Here is a 23,182-nt window from a genome sequence, read left to right as displayed (position 1 = left end):
TGATTATTGATTATTCTTTTCTACATCTAGTCTACATTAAAAAACAACCCTTGGGCCGGGGATTTAGCTCAGTGGTTTGGTGGCCTGCCTTGCAAGCGCAAAGACCAGAGTTCAATCCCCAGTACAAAAAAACAAAAACTAAAACAAAGAAAACCCTTAAAACACTGTAATACATGAAAAATAGAATATCTGTTGATCAAAATAGTATAAACAGAGGTAAAAATACAGTATTGAAGTCAACAAAATGTTGTAAATATAGCACTTCAGTTGTGAGCTGCTGTAGTGGAGAATTCTGTGTAGGTATGAAAGAATTTCCTTTTTGGACTCCTTTGCAGGGCCTGTCAAAACCACAGGGATCTCTTCTGGATGGACCTTGCAGCATGCAGTGACAGGCAGGATGTGATGCTTACTATGCAGTTCTCTCATCATTTTTACAAACTTTGGAGTTTGATGACTGGGCCATCATCTATGTTGCTACATACTGCCTGTAAAGTATTTTAATGTAGAAAGTGGTGTGAGTCACATAACTGACGAAAGAGAAATCTTTGAGATTTTAAAGTAATTGTGGGTCATATAATTCTCAAATTCTCTCCCTTTCCGCTTATCCTTTTAGGATTTAGTTAGCCTTTCAATTTCCAAGCTTTTGCCTATGTAGGAAAAAAATGTTCTAAAGATACTGGTTTATTAAAAGGCATTATATGACAAAAATAACTCCCAATAGATAAGATAAATACTTCCTCTGTTGAATATTTTAGTTACACTAGGATTAGGCTCATCAGAAACTGTATACACTCTACCTTAAGCCCTAAGCATCCTAACAACTCACCCTTTTCAGAATCAGTCAGCAGGAAGAGGTCTGGGTGTTCTGGGTCATCAGCCATCATCACCATCCATCCTACTACTGACACATTCTTATTTGATGTCGATTTGAACTGAGATAGTAAGATAATGAAAAAAAGTGATAATTAGCAAAATGTAATCAATATTCTGAAAACAAGTAATAGTGTTTTTCAGTTTTTCCTAATAAGAGATAGGATTTGTGATTTCTGGCTGGTTCTGGTAAACCTTTTATTACTAAATTGCATCTAGAGATACCTGTTTTCAGATGCTGTCCTACTTTCCAGACCTTCACAACTTCAACTCTTCATCAAACCCTCTCTGTCCTATTCTCTATTCCCAAAGAGCGTGATGTTAGTGAACCTATACTTTCTTCTGTTATTTTTTCCTAATTACTGTGCTACTGCTTATAGGAAACAATTGTATTTTAATAGTTTTTTCTAAACCTGATGATTTAATAAAGCATCAGGGCTATCCGATAAGAATTAATGATAATATCCTTACTTATATTTCTCAAGAAAAGAAAAAAGATATTTTTACATGAATGTTAGCTTTTACAGCTATTCTATTACTATTATTATTATTATTATTTTGGTACCAGGGATCGAACTCAGGCCCTCACCCTTGTAATGCAGGCACCAGAACCACTGAGCTAAATCTATTACTTTAGATATACTTCTTTTTGTAACCTTGCGAAAAGGCTGCTATAAAAGAACAGAACAGAAAGGATAATCTCATTCATGAACATAAATGAAAAAAAATATACAAAATATTGGCAAACTGAATACAGTAATGTGTTAAAAGGATGCTAGAAGATGACACAAAGAGAGTAAAAAGTTAAACAAGCTGGAGGAAAGTATTTTCAACATATCACTGTGAATAGATCTGCACTGGGATATATAGACTCTTTATCAATTAAGAGTGTAGGGGCCAGGGATTTAGCTCAATGGTTCCTTCGCCTGCCTTGCAAGCACAAGGACCTGAGCTCGATCCCTGGTACCAAAAAAAAAGAGTAATAATAAATAAAATATTTATCCAGGCATTTCACAGAAACACTGTCACCAAAAAATATGAAAAAAGGTAAAAATAAATATACCAATTAAAATCATAAAGTAACATTTTATACATACTAGATTAGCTGAGATGAAAAAGCTTAGTAATGAAAGTATGGTGAGGATATGGAATCTCACTGCACTACTAGTGACTGTGCAACTTAATTTAGCATTTTCTTGTAAAGCTAAGCAATTGCATTCCTCAGGTAAACAACCTGTGAACAAAAATACTCACAGTAGCACTGTTAGCAAAGAAACAAACAAAAAAAACCCATTATTCACCAACAGTAGACTGAATAAAAATGGAAGACTATTCAGTTACCAAAAGGAACAGCTACATGCAATATAGCTATATGGAAAATCAATTTTATTTTCTCATAACCTACAGTAATTTCTAAATTATTTCATATGCATATTTATCAGAAACCTCATATGACTAACTGCAAACTACAGTAATATATTAGTATACATTAGTATGTATAAGTAGCAATGCCAAATTCAAAATAATGCTGATTAACATATGCATTACATGACAAATTCAGTTATATTGTTAATTTGGCCTCCAATTAAAACTAAGAAAAACCCAAATACTTTATTTTGAAAAATTACTTCTTCTAATAGTAAATTAAGTGAAATTTTCCCAACAAGTTTCTCAAGGTGGCTATGTGAAGAATTACTTGTTATATTTAACTATATTAGGCCATCCCTTGTGATTACAGCAGTAGAGGCAACTACTCTGTAAAATGTTCTAGTAATACCAATCAGTATGATCTTCTTGGGTATGTGGGCATTATTATTTTTTTTTATAATGAATACGCTTTCACTTTTAAACCATACCTGACTATACAAACTAGACGATACAAAAACATTCACAGACAGAATGATCTTCAGTCCTTTACATCAGAGCAAGGAGCTAGATGATTATAGAAATGAGCAAGAAAGTCACTATTAAGAATATGACACACCAGGGGCTTGGGGAATAAATAAGCTCAGTGGTACAGCATGGAGTATTACACGCCCAAGGTCCTGGGTTTGATTCCAAGCACCAAAAGAACCCAAAACAAACACCCACATGTATTAAAATTAAGGAAACATTTTAATGAAAAGGAAGGCAATGATTAACATGAAATTTAGGAAAGTGAAGAGAAGCTGTAGTAGTTGATAAAGCAACGTGATAGTATGGCATTTCCTACTTTCATTTAAACAAAAAAATGCCCTCTTCTACATCTTGGTTTGATTAAAGAGCTACTGTGAGAATAAAGTACAGCTTTTCTGACTTGTGGTAGTGTCATCTGAGAACTCTGTAAGTAGAAAAAAGGAACTGAAATTTTCTTCGGTGATTTATCTTGTCTTCAGTAGGGTAAACCATTTAATTTTCCTTCTACCCAGTATATGACTTAGACATAAAATTCTTCTAAAATGGATTTTATTAATGCAACATGGGAAACTGTTCTTCCTTTTAAAGACTTTATCACCAGCATAGAAAGACAAAACAAAATAACATGCAAAAGAGATTTATAGGAAGTTATCAAGAGGCTTCTTTCGAAGTAGTATGTAATCACCGATTTTCCATCACTACTGAGAAGGTTACCACATCAGAGATTGAGATAAAAATAATTTTAGATGCTTTCCACATTTTATATATTAAGAACCAAGACTATAAAGTTTTGAACCTGAAACTCAGGACTGAGGAAACTTTGATGTCAAGGCAGGTATTTGTAATAAGCAGTTTTGAAATCTGCGATGGAAAAATGGTATTCAAGGGTAGGGGATTTAGCTCAGTGGTTCTGCCTTCCTGCTTTGTAAGCATGAGGTCCTAAGTTCGATCCCCAGTGCCAAAAAGAAAAAAAGAAACTCAGAATATAGATGTTATTCCAAGATCTTCTTTGGAATAGTCTTACTAAATAAAAATAATTCCATTACAGTATTTAGACCAGGATCCAAAAATTATATTAGGACTATTTTCTTTATAACCATAAAGAGGCTGTGAAACAATGCTAAGAATTAGGAGGACAAATACTTACATGTTTGCGTTCTGTAGCCTTCAGAGATTTGGCAGCATAGTAAAAAAGTTGTGTTCCACACAAGGCTGCCCAATATTTTGTCCAAGATGCCACCTAGAAAGCATAAATGTAAATATACCATTAAAATGTCACTGGTTTCTTACTTTGCCTTCTTAGTGTCACTCTTCAGTCATCAAAGTCTTACTCTCAGAGTCACGCTGTAGCACTTCTGAAATCTACCTCAATTATCTCTATCTATCACTTCCAACTAATACACTCTACTACTCTCATTAAGGTGCTTTTTAACCTTATCAAGAAGTTATCACCTTTAATATTCTCTAGCATTGCCATCGCCTCCTCTGCCCCTTCCTTTCCCTCAGATCTGGCACTTGTCTAGCACTGTATTCGTTCCCTTCCAAATACGTTAATCCCAAGGCCCCTCTTTCCTGATAAAATTCCAACCCTTAGTCAAATCTAACTCATTACTTGGTTCCGTATTATAGTAGCTGACTTCCTGGAAAAATCACACAATTATTCCTACTGATAAAATTACAATCACCAATCTCAAATTGACGCACTTTCTATAGCATATCATATCTTCTGGAGAAAGATGAATTGTGGTGAGAACAACCTCATTTTCCTTGCATCAATTCCAACTAACTGCCTGTTGGCAGATATACATGCCTTTCTTCTCCCTAGTAGACCAGTCAAATCTTGATTCTATCTATAGATTCCCCTCTTACATTTTCTTAATTTGCTTTTGTTAGAAACTCCTCTCCAGTGCATCTCAATTTCTTTTCCTCTATCATCATTACACAAATGAGCCTTAGTAATACTACCATCTTTAATATTCCTCCCTTGTGTGAACACTCCCAACGCCCCCAAATCCTACTTTTCTGCTCTTCATAACACAACTTCTTCCAAGTTTGTCTCCAATTTCTGCCTCTACATTTATTTTTTCCATTTTCTACTAAACTTAGTAATCTGACTTTCAGGCTGAAACAGCTGATATCTGGGTCACTGACCACTGACACCTTTCCAGAGCATCAGTCCTTGTCACAATCAAACTTTTGTATGACACAGATGAAAACAGCGTCCTAAGTACTTTAACTGCTAGGCTTCTAGGATGTTATTTGGTTTTCCTTTATACTCTTCTTATAGCAGACTTTTGATGCTACAGAGGTCTATCTCCAGCTCTTTTTCCTTCCCCAGTGATATCTTTATAGATAATCTGTCACATTGAGTTCCATACTTCACTCTTCGTATGCTAATGATGCTCAAATCACTACCTCTGACCATACCTGTTTACTGAACTCAGGAACTATACTGTTTCAAGAGCCAAACCAACAGTTCCACTCCAATGTTAAATGAGCGTGTCAAACTGAATTCAGCCAAACTTACCGCTCTACCCATTTCAAAAGATATTACCAACAACCACCTAGCTCAGTCCCCAAATGCAGAAGTTATCTTCATTTCCAATATATATCATCAGGACTACACCCTTTGACTTCCTCCTCTACTTTCAATGCTTCAACCATACAAGTCCTCTTTTCTCTTGTACTCTAGATCTTCCTAAGGCTCACTCACTTTCTTCACAGGTCTCAGATCAAATGTCTTGCTGCCACACCACCATTCTGTATCCTATGACCCATTAGAAGGGCTTACTCTGTATTTTTCTTCACTGGAAAGTAATCTGCATGAGGCGGGCATTTAGTCTTGTCTTATTCATTACTCTACTTTTACCACCAGCCACACAAGAGGTATAGTAATGCCACAGACAGAGTACTCTGAGTTCACGGGATGGCCCAGTGTGGCTTCGTGATTGTATAAGCCTTTGGTTTATTGTAAACAGCATAAGATTACTTAGATGAAAACCATCTTTCTATTTTAAGAAGACCTCATATTTTCAAAGCTTTAACTGCAGTTATACATCAAAAGTTTTATATTTTTCTGCTCCACTACCCTCTGGCCCCTGCTACAGTGCTGTTGTTTGGAGAACATTTAATACTAGGTTCTTTTTTTTTTTTAAAAAAAACAAAACAGGAAAACATTATAGAAATTTAAATAAACTGGAAACAAATTTCGTTGAATTCCAGTTTTTAGGTTGTTGCTCTTTGTTCTTCCTAAAGATATTACTATAATAGCCATTTACTTTACAAAAGAAACAATTTTGTATGAGAATTATTATAGAGGATAAAGAGATGTATAGGGTCTTACACATGTGCATATTTTTTAGAAGTGTGTTTAGAAATAACGAAATCTTACTGTTGGCTTTTTGCCTTCTTTTAACAAAGTCTTCCTCCTGAGAACACCTTGAATAGTAACTGCTCCTGGATATAAATGTACTGCCAAATCTTCTGACTCTGCAGAACTACAACAATGGAATGAAGAAAAGGACAAGTAAGAGCTTTTGTCTACTGTAATGATTAAATAGGTACTTAAATAAAATGTAATTATTCTTAATTTAAAAACTTTGCTATTTTATTCACAGCCAAGAAGACTTTTTACAGGTTTATTGACCTAAAATTTATAAGCTGTCACAAAAGTTAATTAGGAAGTTATTAAAGTCAGCAGATGAGTACAATTTAGAAAGAATGCAGGAATTCACAAAATAAGATTAACATTTTTTTCCTTCTTCTGAACATGTCATGCTGCACCACCACTGTAACTTTATTTTCCCCACTAGACACTTTTAAGTCCTGGTAGGAGAGATGAGGATTCTATTTATTAAAAGTGTTTTTTTTTAAGTATATAAAACTGAAAATGAAAATAGCAGCTCACAGAAGCAAAATGAGAAAACGCATGCTTAACTTAATTCTAAAATAAGTGAAAAATAATGCAACAACATATTTCTAAAACCTGGCTTTCTGCAGTAAATTTTAATGACTTTCAAATGCAGTCATGACTTCAGTGTTTGATTATGGCCTAATAGCTCTCCAAAAAAGGAAAAACTCTGATACTTAAGATTTTCTTTTCACTGTATATATCTTTAAAAACCATCACAAAATAACTGAACATTTTAATCTCTTTCTCCAGTTGATTTGATAACCTATACCTGATTATTTCAAAACAAGAATGAGTTCTATATGGACCAATTAAAACCTACGCATTAATAAAAATGGCATTCTCTGGTGATGTCATATGAGATGTAGCATTCCTACAACAGCAAAGAAAAGTTTTCCAGTTTATTCCTTTTTGGTTATTTAGGTGTCTTCAAAGTGACTTAATCTAGAAACCAGTAGAAATTTCATGGTAGAGCTATTTATACTTAGGGAGGTAAACATAAGGAGCTTAGACACCATCAAATAGACATAAAGTTGGCTATTTTGTTGTATTTGAACTGGCTCATTACCCATTATCACTAAACCTCCTATTTTCAATCAATGTACTATCCTTAGTTGTTTCCACAGTTAATATACTTCAGAAAAGGATCCAGTTTAATTGGATAAAGGACTAAGTTATGTGTTGAAATATACAAGTATCATTTAATCAAATAGACTTGTCTAGATTCAAGATCTGTGGCTTATCAGAAAAAAAAATTCTTAAAAAGGACAAATATAAACTTATTAGCAAAATGCTCTGATTGTAGTTTAAGAGTAAGAAGCAGGAACTTATATTGCTCATACAATAATCCGCAGTGTTAGAAAGACTTGTGTGCAGTTAAAAGGCTACCAACTTGGAAGCATTTAAAAATATGACATAAAGATAAAAGGTTTTAGCAATTGGTGCTTCAATCAGGAAGAACAGTTTCAATTTATCTCTAGATTACATCTTGGAAGGGATTTTTTCATGGGTAATTCATTTAGTTTTAAAGCCAATTAGCTGAGAAAGAAGAGAAATAATGTCAGACCACACCCACATAAGCCAATCACCAACACCAGAGGGAAGTTTTATGACCCCTGGATACAGGGGAATTGTACCTGCTGGCCTTCATGTGGCTTCGACAGCCATTTCGTGCCACTCTTGTCACCGGGCCGAGAGAATGGTATAATCTGTTCCTGTTGAATTCCATTATAAATCGTATATATTACATACACTTTTATTCACACAATTATCACCAATACCTACAACACCGTTAGAAGAATCTTTGTGTAATACTGCTTTCTAAATCTCACAGGACAGTATGTGATTGTTGCTTTTTAAAGCACACAGTATATTTTCAAAAATATTTATAGGTGTTTAATGCATATTACACCTTATATATACATTTATTTTCATCCATCCACAAGAACTAGAGGTATTTTGTAGCTAAATAATATAAAAACCTGAAAAATGCTTCAGAGATTCTTATTTGCATATGAGTTTAAATTTGATGCCTGGATTTATACAAATAAGTCATCTTTATTATATGTCCCTATGAAGACACCTAAAAGCAATGTGGCTTGTAAATTTAAAACAAGGAAAACCTCTTTATAGTAAATCAAAGAAAATAAAGGAGATAAACTGCATAATAAATATGGGCACTATTTTATTTCTACATCAACTGATGAAGTCAATAAATGATAAACATGGTATGAGGTGACATTTACACAAAATGGCATATCATAGTTAAAGGAAATAAACACAGAGAAACAGTGAGTGATACTTCACAGCCAGAGAAAAGCAAAAGTAGCAATGTTGATAAATGATACTTCAAACAAAAATCATTACTATAGCAATTTAAGCAACAATATATTTTATGTCTCTATGTCTTTCTCGGAAGTAAGAGGAAACGGTGTATTGAAATTCAGAGTACTATCTTCAAGTTTATGATTCAGAGAGTAGAGTATTTTAAATCCTATTCTACATTAACTTTTTATTATTTCATGTCTGAATCTTGCTGGACAGCACTCATTTAACTGTTCTCAAATGTTCTAAGAACCACTGATTCATCAGGCGTGGTGGCACACTCCTGTAACCCTAGCACTCAGGAGGCTGAGGCAGGAGGCTCAATGTAAATTTGGGGCTAGCCTGGGCTACAGAGTAAGTTCAAGCCCAGTCTGAACTATGTAGGAAGACACCATCTTTAAAAACAAAAAAGAGCTACTGATTTAAACTTGGCACAAGTAGACTTTTTCCTCTTAGTGGCAAATGTCTGTAAAGCAAAATATTTATCATAAAAGAAAAAATACTGTTTTGAGATATGGTAGTAATACCAATAAATATTATCTTGATAGGAAACCTGCTGGGACAACAACAGATGAACACAATACCACTCTGGGTTACTCATTTACAACCTAAGCAATGAAATAAACAATTTTGCTAATCAGTACTTTTTATCCAAAAATTATAATATACTTTATAATCAATAGCTAATGGTAGTACGTATGCTCTTTCTAGATAGAAAAGTAATTTGCACAAATTCAGAGAGCATGCAAAAGCCAACTTTTTCTCCATTTCAGGCAAACTGAAGTTAAAAGAATGAAAATAAAGATTAGAGGAAAAGCAATATGTACAAATAAATGTTAAAGAATCCTACAAATGAAGAGAACAAAGCTTGAGAACATTAACAGTGTAGAAAGAACCACAAAGTATTATATTTTAAAATATAGGGCTTATGGGCCAGGGATTTAGCTCAGTGGTGCTGTGCAAATGCAAGGTCCTGAGTTTGATCTCCGGTACCAAAAACAAACAATTTTCCAATAAAGCAGCTTAAAATTAATTGAAATATAATGCAATTATAAATGGTTTTATACTGAAAATTGAAAACGGCTGGGAGTGGTGGCACAACTGTAATTCTAACAACTCGGGAGGCAGAAGCAGGAAGATCAAAAATTTGAGGCTAACCTGGGCAACATATGAGATACTGCAGAGTGCCCGCCTTGCTGGCTTCCAAGCCTCAGTACAGGGGAAGGAAAGAAAGAAAGGAAAAAGGCTAAATATATTCAACTCCAAATATCATCTGGCATTAACATTTAATCTAAACAATATTGTTACTGCTTGAAAACTTAGTTTTAGTTTATGTACAAAATGGAACAATTACTTTGGTCAAGAAGCAAATGTCTTGAGTCTAAGAATAGTGGTAATGAAGTGATCAGAGGTAGCACGAGAATCCTAATGGACAGGTTACAAAATCAACACACAATAGTGTTCTTGTACACCAACAATGAATCCACTGAGAGAGAAATCAGGAAAACAATTACATTCACAATAGCTGAAACAAAACAACCAAACAAACCTAGGAAACAATCTGACCAAGGAAGTGAAAAACCTCTATAATGAAAATTATGAAACTCTGAAGAAAAACACTGAAGACGACATTAGAAAATGGAAAGGCATTCCTTGTTCTCCTGTTGGAAGAACAATATTACCAAAGGTAATCTATAAGTTTAACATAATTTCTATGGTAATAACAACATTTTTCCCAGAACCAGAAAAAACAATCCTAAAGTTCATGTAGAACCAAAAGACTCAGAAGAGCCAATACAATCCTAAGCAAAAAGAGCAAAGTTAGAAGCCTCACAATATTGGATTTCAGCTGGGGATTTAGCTCAGTGGTTCTGCCACCTGCCCGGCAAGTGCAAGAACCTGAATTTGATCCCCGGTACCAAGAACAAAACAAAAACAAAAACAATATTGGATTTCAAGTTATACAACAACATTACGGTAACAAAACCAACATGGTACTGCCACAAAAACAGACATGTAGACCAATGGAATAAGCAGAAGACAGAGAAGCAACCCCAATCATCTATAGCTATATGATTTTTTATAAAGGAGCCAAAAACATATAATGGAGAAAAGACATCCTCTTTTAATAAAAGGTGCTGGGAAATTACATATCCTCTCGCAGAAACTACTACCTCTCATGCCATACTTAAATAAAAATAGAACAAAGGTCTAGATGTAAAAAACAACCTTTGAAACTGTTAGAAGATAACATAGAGGAAATATCGGAAGCCATAGGCACTAACAAAGACTTTTTTTTGATACTGGGGATTGAACTTGGGACCTTGCGCTTGTGAGGCAGACAGTGGCACCACTGGGTTAAATCCCCAGCCCAAGACTTCTTGAATAGAACTCCAGTATCACCAAAATAATACCAAAAATCAACAGATGTATACAGCAAATTAAAAAGCTCTGTACAGTTCAACAGAAAAGATACAACCTACAGAATATGAGAATTATTATTTTTTTTGGTACTGGGGATGGAACTCGGGTCCTTGTGCTTGCGAGGCAGGCTGCAAAACCACTGAGTTAAATCCCAGCCCAATGTTAGAAAATTTTTGCTAGCTACTCTAATAAAGAATTAATATCTAGACCATATAAAGAACTAAAAAAATTAACCTTGCTGAAAAGAAATGACCCAATAAAAAAAATGGGCAAACTGAAGAAACACTTCTCAAAAGAAGTATAAATGACCATGAGTATATGAAAACACGTGTAACATTTTCAGCCTTTAGGGAAATGCAAATCTAAACATCAATATCTTACCACAGTAGAATGACATAAAAAGCAACAAATGTTGGTGAGGATGTGGAAGAAAAGTGAACTGTCCTACACTGTTTGTAGAAGTATAATTTAGGATTATAAAAAGATAGAAAGAACTTTTTTGGAGATAGGTATGGAAATTCTTCAAAAAATTAAAAGTAGGAATATCACTTGACCCAGGTATATCTCTCCAAAAGAATTAAAGGCATATTATAGTGATACATGCACATCCATGTTTATAGTGGCACAATTCCCAATAGCTAAGCTCTAGAAACAGAGTAGATGCCTGTCAACAGATGAATGGATTAACCACTTTCCAGTCCAATTATTTAAATACTGGATGACCAAATTTTTATGATAACAGGAAATATAAAAATGACAATTTTATCATATTTATTCAACACAAGAATCAACTGGCTGAAATGACACCTGCCTGAGCAATAGTTGGGATAAACTGTTAAGTGGTTCAAAAATAAAATGATAAAACAAAACAAAAAAGCAACATTGATACACAATTGGTACCATTCAAGCCAAAAAGAAGTAAAATCACATAATTTTAGGGAAATAGATGGAACTTGAGACCATCATGCTAAGTGAAATAAGCCAGACTCATAAAGTTAAATATTACATGTTTCCTCTTATATGAGAAACCTGAAATATAAATAAATACACGAATAAAGGAGAGACAATAGGTAGACTCGGGGATGGGGAAGGGGACTGGGAAAGTGCGGGAAGATGAAAGGGAGAAGGGGACCAAATAGAGAGATGAGAAATAATCAAAATGTTATATGCCTATACCAATTTCCCAACACAAAAAGCACAACTCCGTACTATAAACACACACTTAAAAAAAAAGAAGCGGGGAGAATCTTAATGAACATTTAATGAAAACTATCTGAGGTGCTGGGCCACATTCTCAGACCTTGTATTGAATATCAATATAACATTATTTGCTTGCAACAAAATTTTATTAAAATGTATTACTATTAAAATTATTAAAAAAATTTAAGTTGCAATGTTAAATGTACTTGAAATTCAAATACATGTGTAAAGATACCAAAGATATCTATAAGACTACCAACAGGTTATCATTTGTATTACTTACAATTCCAAACTGAAATATGAGCAACTTAATTTTTCAACAAGAAGAAAACTTACAAAGTCTCTTAGAGATAGGGAAAAAATACCTCTTCAAATTCATATGATTATATCCTTTTAGACAGACAAAATACATTCAAAGCTACTCAAATGGTAAATTTCTCATACCTTTCAAAAGCAGGCCACGAGGTCTCCTCACTTAGTTCAGAACCATCACTGCTACCTAAAATCAAAAGTTACTCTATTTAAACACCAGAATTATTTTTCCAGTTTGGATATTTTTAAAAATCTATAGTATAAAGCCGGGGATTTAGCTCAGCAGTTCGGTGGTCTGCCTCGCAAGTGCAAGGACCCGAGTTCGATCTCTGGTACCAAAAAAAAACCAAAACAAAAAATAAAGTATAGATAATTTAGAGTAAAATAAAAGGTAGCAAAATAGGAAACGTGGACATAGATCTTTTGCAAATGGGAAGGGGCTATGGAAAAGGAGGGAGATGGGAGAGAAGTGGGGAAGTTTTAAAAAAGAACTAAGACGGGTCATGTACATGGATGAATGCTGTCCTTATGTACTGCACACAGGCACTAATATAAATTTTAAATTTAAAGATGAAAATATTTCTTTAATTGTGCTCATAAAATGACAATTACATTGTGGGCAAACATCCATATATTCTTTATTCTAATATCACTGCAGCTGTGTTCACAAGTATTTTGCAATATACTGGAATTCAGTTAATAAGACTACTTAAAACAACAAAGCAAAGTAAGACATTTCTGCATGACTACTTATAGCTAAAATTCACTGCTAAACAATGTTTTTACAATCAGAGAATGTACAGAGCACAGACTTTTTTCTCATAATTTATTATCAATGTAATTATGAAATCATATGACATTATGGCATATGTATTCTCTTTTGTACCAAAACCCATACCATCCTGAGAATGAAATTATGAATTAATGAAATTAATTTTTTTGCCTTTAGAAATAGGATTGAAGGAAAAAAGCTTTAAATTTAAAAAGTACATACTGATGCTATAACAATGTTACCACTTCCTCTTTAGCCAGTGTATTAGTTTAAACTGTCTTCAAATAGAAACTTTAAAATTAATGAAGGGAAAAAATCTGAGAGGAATAAATTTGAAAAGTCAACAATAACTTAGATTTCAAAGTTATTTTAAAGATAATTTTGGCTCTCAAAACTGAGATGATGAATATGTCATGTTGAACAACTCATCAGACTTGTATCACTGAGAAACTCAAAGATCCCAAGAGAGAATCAAACTTTAACATGGTAAGAGATCAATTTCGCATGGCACTAGCTATGTATACCTCTGGATGAATAGAGGTAACGGTCATTAAAAAAATTTCTGTAGGGCTGGGGGTTTGGCTCAGTGGTTCTGTGGCCTACCTTCGAGAAAAAAAAAAAAAAAAAAAAAAAAAAAAAAAAATCTGTATTTCATGGTTCAAGTGAGGAACCAGAGGTAACCCAGTGGTGCTAGGGTCTTACAGATGATGATGATTGATGATGACCGTTAGTGATACTGAGAATTAAACCCAGGGGACTCTGACCTATATCCCCAGACATTTCTCCAAAAAATGTTGTGACAGGGCCTTGCTAAATCACCCAGGTTGGCCTTGAACTTGGAATCTTCCTGTCTCTGCTCAAGTAACAGGAATTACAGACATGTGCTACCATGTGGGCATTTATAGATTATCTTCTGATTTGAAGCATTATGTGGTAAAGACTGAAAATTTAAGCATAATCAGTATAATTTATCTGTAGGAAATATAAGCTTTTCCACAGGCATCAGTCTCAGCTGAGTCAGTTTCTCAGTAAGGCGAGAGTAGTTTGTCTGAGACACATATCCCACATTAGAAAATATTTGAGGCCCCTGGCACTGGTGAATTTTTATACAGTACTTCCTCAAAGCCCTTACAGTACAGATCAGTATTTCATGTAAAGGTTATGGCTAAGGAAAAAGAATCATTTTTTTGTGTGTATTAGGAGCTATCATCACATGGTATTACTTCCTCTTCATGATGTTTAAACCAAAACCAAAACCAAAACTGGAGGGAAGATGCCTATGTACAACATCTTCAATGTACAAAGATGCAGAAATCTTTTATTATTCATCTACTTAACAGCCTCAAAATAATTTAAAAAAACACACACAAAGCCAAAAGTCTGCTCAAAAATACCACCTCTAAACCGAGGCTCTCAGTATAATTTTCTTGCAGTAAAAAAAAAAATCTATGTAAAGCAAAAGCTACAAATAATCTGGAGAATAAATTATTACCATAAAACTTATGATAAGGAAAAAGTTAAATATTATGTACCTGGGAGCTGTAACTTTAAAAATTATTTTTTGTTTTAAACTGGCATGACAGATTGCCTAAGTAACAAGTTTTTAAGTAGAAAAAGTTATTTTCTTTCTTGTAAAATTATTCCACAAATTTAGACTGAGGTTGATATTTATATACAGGCAACTTAGAACATTAATAAAGAGGTATTTTAGTTGACAAACAGATCTATTTCAAATTTAAGTACTTATTTAGTGGCATTAAAAAAAGGGGGGAACATTGGAATAAACTGCTGAATGGTGCTAGAGAGTTCTGAAGCAATTTCGTTTTAGGGTTTGGAGCTCTCAAGCGTTAGGGAAATCAGTATGTACAGGAAACTGAACCTCATTTAATAGCTCTTTCTATTGGCTTTTCATCAATACTGAAATAGAATTAGCTCTTGAACAACCCGATATTTACAGATGAGGACATTTTCTTATTTAAAAAATAAAAACAACACAGTATAGATGATATATTATCTAATTATAAAAAGAAATAATGCTTGGGCTGGGAATTTAGCTCAGTGCACTGTTTGCCTCACAAGTACAAGGGCCTGAGTTTAATATCCAGCACCGGGGTGTGTGTGATGGGTGGGTAATAATACTTATCTAGATGATTCAGAAAATGGAAAAAAGCTTAGAATGTAAAAATAAACCCCTCTGTTAATTTCATGTTCCTTTCCAATATGGTCCCAATTTTCTGGTTGCCTTCATAGTAGTTTCTTTACCTCTCATACTCAAATCCACTCTTGATCAGGGCGCTGCCTCTGTCATCCTATAAACCAGTTCTTGTCTTTATCTTGCCGAATTTCCTGGACAAGTCACCATTTTCATCAGTGATAGTTTGGGCCTGGAATGTCCCTCAAAGGTCTGTGTGTTAGACTTGGCCCACAATTAAGGCATTACAGGGAGGCAATGGAACCTGTGACGTTGGATCTACTGGTCAAGGAGTACAGGTGAGGGTGCCACCCCAGGCAGGGATGACCATGTGACCCCAGTTCTTCCTCTTTGTTTCCTTCCCTTTCTGGTCATGAGGTGAAGGGTTCTGCTTTGCCATGTCCTGTCCTGATGTGCTGCCCTGCCACAGGCCAACTACTCAAAGACTAAAACTAAGCTAAAAACTTTTTCTAAGTTGATTTATCTCAAGTGTTTGTTATGGAGCTAGAAAGCTAACATATCTTAGCTGTCTTTTTTGTATTTGATAATGATACATTTACGATGTTCTTCATCTTTGAGATACTAAGCTTATTTTTTTGTACCAGGGATCAAATTCGGGACCTTGTGCTTGTGAGGCAGGTGGCAGAACCACTGAGCTAAATCCCTGGCCCAAGATACTAAGTTTTATGATAGCACACACTATTTTATATCCCTTTTCATGGTTTCCTTTGATAGTTTTTCAGGGCATTGTGCATATTAGGCAAATGCTGTACCACTAAGCTACATACTTAGCCTAGTCCACCTTTCTTCTAAAAAACAGTTGGGGATAGTGGCACACATCTAATCCCAGCCCTCATGATGCTGAGGTATGAGGATCTCAAATATGAGGCTATCCTGGGATACGTAGTGAGTTCAAGGCCAGCGTGGATTATATAATGAAACCCCATCTCAAAAAAATCAAAAAACACATTCTCTTAAATGTGGGAGTGTTCTTCTCTCATTTGTTGATGCTCTCTCCCTAGGTGGTTCAGTCTCCTGGCCTGCAATGTTATAAATATGCTAGGTCTCAGGTTTGTATCTTAGACCTGACACTACCACAACCTGCCAGCCGCACCTGAGCTCTGGGTTCACACACTCAACAATCTGACATCTCTATAGGCATTAAACATGTTGAGAACAGCTTCTTTTTGGTACTGGGAATCGAACGTGAGACCTTGCACATGTGAGGCAGGCAGCAGCACCACTAAATCCTCAGCCCTGAAAACAGAATTCTTAATCCCTCAAACTGAGCTACCCTTCAAACAGCTCACTGCTCACAGATGACTGCTCTTCCAGTCCTCTCTACCCAGGCCAGAGCATCACCATCTCATTATAGCTCCTTAATCCACATAAGTTAGAACCATATTTGACTTCACCCTTTTCTTCATTTCTACAACCACTGCATGCAGGTAACCAATTCATTAGTCTGTATTTTCCTACCAGTATTCAAATGCCTCTTCTTCTGGAGCACTTTAAAAACTGTCATCAATTATTACTTTCATTCTCTATTCAAATTGTTGCTTTGATTTTTTAAAATGAAATTTTTATTATTTGTGGTAGGAGAAATGTAATATTTTTAAGCTTGGTTTTTGTTTGTTTTTTGAGCTAGGGCCTTGCTTTGTAGTGCTGGCTGACCTTAAACTCGAAGCAATCCTCCTGCTTCAGCCTCCCAAGTGCTGGGATTACAGGCATTTGCCATGACACCTGGCTCCAGCTTAGTTTTAAATTCTTATTATACAGAAGTTGGAACCTTCTCAGAGAACTGTTTGTTACCTATTGATATTCCACTAGAAAGAGTGGAACTTTCAGCTTGACCTCGAGATGGTGCGTGAGGCTCCATGACGCTATCATCTAACAGATGTCTTGGTCCTGCATTTGGGAACGTTGCACTCTTAAACTCTGCTGTGTTCATTTTATGAATGAAACTGGAAACAAAGAGAAACATTTTTCACAACTTTTACTATGTTACTAATTCAGGATATACAAAATACTCTTAAGATTCAGGATATAAAAAGATTTGCTATCCTGAACTCACTTCTCAACTTTCATAGTAACGGACATGGATTTTAACAGGAAAGCCTTAAACTAATACTTTAGGGAAAATATTTAAGGAAACTTGGCCATATTTACTTGTATAATGAGAATGTACTTTAATTTCATCTCCAGCCTCAGGTAATTAAAAAATTGTTTTCAAATTCCCTTTTAGGAAATAATTATGAAGTTAAAACAAAACAGCACTTTCCTTACTTATTACTTATGTTAAAAGCCTGCCCTGATATAAAGGTTATGATTTAAATAGTGTATCGCTATTCCAATTCTATTTATAGTGGCCCTGTCATTTATCTTCCTCACATGGAAAGGCAATGGTTGGAAACAGCTGACATGCAAATTCTGGTCAAGGAAAAGTAGATTCTTTTAAGCAAGTAAGATGTTTTAGCAAATCAGAAAGATTATTGTTAAAAATATTATGCAAGGATACCATTATCTGTTTAATAAAGTAAATAGAAAATAAATGCAACTATAAACAACCTAAAAATTGGGAGGTAAAATAAAAAATGCTGACTTATAGCCCAAGCTGTGGCACTTCCTGTGTCCATGTGGAATCAGGTTCCGAGGGGACGGAGGCGTCTGAGGCAGCAAGGCTCCTTCAGCTGCTATACTTTTTCTTCCACTCTGTGGTGATGCTCCTACTTCAGGACCTAAGGGTTCAATTAAAACAGAGAGAAGAAAATTTTCAAATGATTTCAAAGCATTATTTTATTTTTTGTTTGTTTGCTTTTTTTTTTGGTACCAGGGACTGAAATGGGGATTTTGTGCTTGTGAGGCAGGCGGCAGCACCACTGAGCTACATCCCCGGCCCAGCATTATTTTATTTTTAACCCCTTGATATAAAATATAAAATGTGATTTAAACTTTAACTGACTTGAAGACAAGTAATACTTATTTTCCAAGTCCTAGAGCACAGAATTCTGAACCATATAAAAAAATCAATTTCTATCTTTAATAATTAATCTCTACCTTTAATTTCTAACTCTTTTACTTGCACTAATTGGAAGCAGTGTAAATACATTCTCCATGTACATAGAAGAAGCAGAATTAGAAGAAACTGGGTCAAAATCTCACCCCTGGTCTACACTGGGCATGGTGGTGCAGGCCTATAATCCCAGCACCTGGGAGGCTGAGGCAGGAGGAAGCCAGCCTGGGCTACATAGTGAGTTCAAGACCAGCCTAAACTACTGTCTCAAAAAAAAAATCTCCCCGAACAAAAAACAACAACAAAACAAAATCTAATCTAAATACCGAGGTCTTCTGAGTTTTAGGTTCAGTGCTTTTATTTTTATTCACGGTTTCTGCTTCCTTTAACAGAAGGCGCAAGGTTGGCAGTCATATGTACATATACAACATACAGTTCTGTAAAATATTGCTTTAAGAATTAAAAACAAATTTAAGAGATTTAGACTAAAATATTTCCCTACTTGGAATGCCCTTCCTCTAGATAATGTCATGGCTTGTTCCCTCGCTTCATATCATATTAGAAGCCTTCAAATATTGTGAGAATATACAACATAAGGTTTAGCGTTAAATTCTACATTGGTAATAATCAGTTATTTCTTAAATGAGTAATTTCTTCAACTGTATATATCACTGATTATTTGTGACATAAATATAATATCCCATTATAATGCAACAAATAAATCAGGAAGTGTTTTTTATATCTTTAGTTCTTGGCTCAGTATTTAAGCATTAATTAAATCACTAAAACTGACTTGAATAAATATTCAAATTAGTAGAATTCAGACTACAGAAATTTCCAGTATAAACCACCCTTACTGCCTAGAGACTTCATTCTTAATCTTAAAAATCAATAGAATATTAATAATTTCTCATCTATTATTTTCTGTTGAACCTGTTTTCCTTGATTAGGTAACAAGCATTTGCATATTATTGACAAAAATTACAAGCAACTTTTTAATTAAAAAAAACAAAAAAAACAAACTCAAGGTTAGTGATGTAGCTCAGTGGTAGAGCACTTTCCTAGCATGTGTGATGCCCTAGGTTCAACCACAGAAAGGCAAAAACAAAAACAAACACAAACGCAAAAGGATTGATGGATTTTATTTTACAAAATAATCTGATTATGTCCAACACCCGTTATCCTTCTGTTTCATTCCCTACCCCTTATGCTCTTCTTCTTATCCAGTAATAGTAGGAACTGATACAATTTAATACCAAAACACACTTTTGATATATAAGATTTGGTATTTATCTTGATGCATATTCTTCCCTATCTGGTTACTTGGTTTGTTATTTAGAAATGAAAGGAGACTGTGTACTAACCTACTAAATCTTCCCTGGAAGCAGCAGGCCGTGGTGTGCTTGTCCCTGGTTCTATCTTTAATGAGAGCCTGAATTTTAAAAAGACACAGCACATTGAAACGATTTGACAAAATATATAAAAAGTCATGCATTTTCTCAAAAAATAAAAACATTTTATAAAATAATGTGAGCTATTATATTTTTCTTCCACAACAATCTTTAAGATGTTAAGTCATCCCCCTCTTAGCCAAAACTGATCATACAGTAATTCTAGGAAATATTAACAAGGGGGAAAAAAAACCCCAAATATTATATTCAAAAACACACAAAAGTCTTCCAAACTAACTTAAAGTTTCCAAACACTAACACATTTAAAGATATTTGCTGAAGATATTCACTTACATGTAAGTGAAGCACAAATTCAGATATATTCTCATATATATATATATATATATATATAATTATGCATATTATTTCTAGAATCTTTACTAGATAAACAATGTGACATTAACACTGAAAATTTCAAAAACACCTTAAACTATTCAATAAATCATCATAGCTTATAAAAACAAAGGTCTTATACCAGTGGTGGTAGGCCTATGGCACTTGTGACACAGTGGGTTGCTCATCGTTGAAAGCTCTAAAATGTTTGCCATCTCTAATTTATACAAATAAAAAGGTTGTGAAATTTCTAGTAAATCCCTATCCTAGTCAAAGTTTCTTGTTACTTTAGTTGTATTTAGGATTATATATCCAGTTTTTGTTCCATAGCAAAAGAGATTATGATTCACATCACTGGAAGCAATTCTGGAAAACAGAATACTAAAGCAGTTGTAGAAAATGCTTTGGTATGGGACACGAAGCTTAATCTTACTATGAATCTGAAAATTAATGAAGTGTTTAGCATTATACTGATGAATTTTTAATGGAATTACAAAAATACAAGTGGCATTCACAATGATAAATCTAACGTAGGTTTGTAATTATTTCCTTGATAACATAAGGGGGAATTAAATATGATATATGCTAATATGTAACAACATAAAGAAAATGAGCTGAACATATGATTAACCAGAAGTCTGTTCCTTTTCTTCCTGTAGGGCAGTTGCTTCCACTCTTTAGGCTGCAGACTATGTTCACTCACTGATATCTGCTGAACATCTGGCTTTGTGTTGGGTGCTGTGCTCAGTGCTATCGCGCAAGATACTAAGGTAGATAGGGTGCCCCTGCCAACCTTCTGCAGCTTATGGTATAGTGTGTAAAAGATGAAGTAAACAAAATTACCCTAATTTTCTAACAGCACCCAAACAGAAAAGAACAGCAGGTGCTTACTGCGTGAATCACACTGCTATCTGCAGCAGCTGACAACTGATGGCAGCATAAAAAGAAGCTTCTTAAAGAGCACAGCAGGGACTACTACTCCAAGTGCCAGCTGCTTATGCATTAAAGCAGCATGCAACAGTGATGCTGAGCCACTGAAGTCATGTTCATCACTAAAATTAAACAACAGGAAGATTTTTATCCTGATTACAAGACATGTATGTAACCTGTAATATCTACACTGGCTGATAAGGGAGAAGTTGCCAAAAACAGGTCTTTGGATAAGTGTCATTTTGATTTAAGGATTTTTCATGATAAAAAATTTTAGCTAATAAGTTTAATGGGTCTAATCTTAAAAATCGTTTTACCTTTCAAAGACATTTAGTCACCAGACTAACACAACTGAATTTTCAGTAAAACAATGTAACTTCTTCAGTCTCTCATATGATGCCCTATAACACCAAATGATTTGAAGTTCCCCAAGCAAACTGCCCTACTCCTCTGCTCATTCCATCTCTAGGATGCCAGTCTTTACCGTGAGGTGCTAACTTCTATTCACCTCTTAAGATGCATCCTCAGTGAGTGTCTCCTGTAGCTGTTCATGTTTCTCTTTCCTTTGCTGTTCTTTACTTAAAGCGGGGTTAATCTTCCTCTTATCTGTTTCCACACCATCCTAGGCATATCATTACTACAGTACTATTTGCATGTTGTGAAATAATTTTATAAATGTTTTGAATAAGACAAATTGCGGAGGCAAGAACAATGTTTTATTCTGTTTTGTTTTGGTGATTCCAGCAACCAATACAGTAACTGGCCTATAGCAAAAGCGTAGTACTTTCAAAATGAATTAATGAAAAGGCTGCTGTGGTTCTGGCCACTCATGAAGACAAAAATCAGTATAATGGCGTGAGCCTTCTTATGAAGACCTACAGGATGGGGGAAGGAGAGCCACGCCTGCTCCCGACCCAGCCGGCATCGCTCAAGCGCCGGGAGGTAGGCTGGGCCCCATCCACCGAGGAAAGGAGAACCACACCTGCTCCCGACCCAACCGCCATTGCTCGAACGCCGGGTAGGTATCCCCATACCCCCCCCACGCACTCTCAGACCTCCTGACTGTGCCAGTCTTTGGACCCACTCTGCAAAGACAGAGGTGGTCATCAAGGGTATTTTTCTGAGTTCCCAACTTTGAACACCTTTAAAGAAAAGGCGTGGGAAACCTGTAATAGAACCTTGCAGAGTTCAACCATTCAGAAGGATGGGGAACTCAATCTGGGCCTTGCAGCCCGAGGTCAGTCAGCATCATGGGGTTCAGCCATCAGCTAACTGAGATCAGGGGTCTTGCATCCTCGCTCTGTCTGAGCCATTAAATGGTAAATACACTATATTGAAATTTTGTTCACGGCAGACATGTTCTGGACTGCTTCTTGATTTCAATTTAATTCAAATGATTTAAGGGTGATAGACTAGTGACTACCACAGGTGGTCAGTTTCCAAGTTGTGCTTGATCTTAATGTGTTGCTGATTGTATCAGTTGGGATAAAACATTGCAGTTGATTTGATGAACTGTTTTCTCTGATGTTATGAAGATGAGAATGGCTGTGGGTAATTAGAGACACAGAAGCTAGGGCACAACCATATCAGGAAGATTTGGGTGATAACCCAGAGATTAAACCAAGGACAGTCCGACAACAAAAATAAAAATGAGAAAACACTTAAGCAAGACACAAGGACAGACTTCCAGTTCACCAATGGCAAACAGTAGGGCAAATGAGGATGAAAAGGCCGATAGTGAACTACCAGGACACCCTGAACTCAAAGCACAGGAAGTAACAAAACAGATCAATCAGGCTCTAGAAAAATTCAAAATAGAAATAATTTCCCAGATAACCATAGAGATGGTGAGCAAAATGGAAGTCATGATTCGAGACTCTAGAGCAGAAACTGACAAAAAAATAGATGAGCTCAGGACCACGATAGAAGCCATGAAGGCCCAGCACAAGAAAGAAATGGAAAAAATAAACACCCAACATAGGAAAGAAATAGAATCCATAAAACAGATTCAAACAGATATCCAGGAGATTAAACACTATTGAAAGTACGCAACAGA

At 35.2% G+C, this 23,182-nt stretch overlaps 1 protein-coding gene across 2 annotated transcripts in view; it reads right to left on the bottom strand.

Moving 5' to 3' along the window:
• The window catches only part of Ralgps2 (Ral GEF with PH domain and SH3 binding motif 2), a 128,752-nt gene that overhangs the window by 3,210 nt on the left and 102,360 nt on the right, over positions 1–23,182 (bottom strand). Inside the window, exons 11-18 of one of the 2 annotated variants that reach the window (XM_010630230.2) lie at positions 19,777–19,844; positions 18,002–18,137; positions 17,212–17,363; positions 12,569–12,623; positions 7,813–7,890; positions 6,158–6,263; positions 3,914–4,006; positions 827–932 (exon numbers count right to left, since the gene is read on the bottom strand). In XM_010630230.2, the coding sequence (XP_010628532.1) occupies positions 827–932; positions 3,914–4,006; positions 6,158–6,263; positions 7,813–7,890; positions 12,569–12,623; positions 17,212–17,363; positions 18,002–18,137; positions 19,777–19,844 (794 nt within the window). The remainder of the gene's footprint in view (positions 1–826; positions 933–3,913; positions 4,007–6,157; positions 6,264–7,812; positions 7,891–12,568; positions 12,624–17,211; positions 17,364–18,001; positions 18,138–19,776; positions 19,845–23,182) is intronic. The other variant, XM_010630231.2, reaches the window with a different exon arrangement.

The sequence above is a fragment of the Fukomys damarensis genome, unplaced genomic scaffold (genome assembly GCF_012274545.1).
Source record: "Fukomys damarensis isolate Sample0158 unplaced genomic scaffold, DMR_v1.0_HiC HiC_scaffold_11, whole genome shotgun sequence".
Lineage (NCBI taxonomy): Eukaryota > Metazoa > Chordata > Mammalia > Rodentia > Bathyergidae > Fukomys > Fukomys damarensis.
The sequence above is the reverse complement of the archived record's forward strand: the minus strand, read 5'-3'. Positions and strand labels throughout refer to the sequence as shown.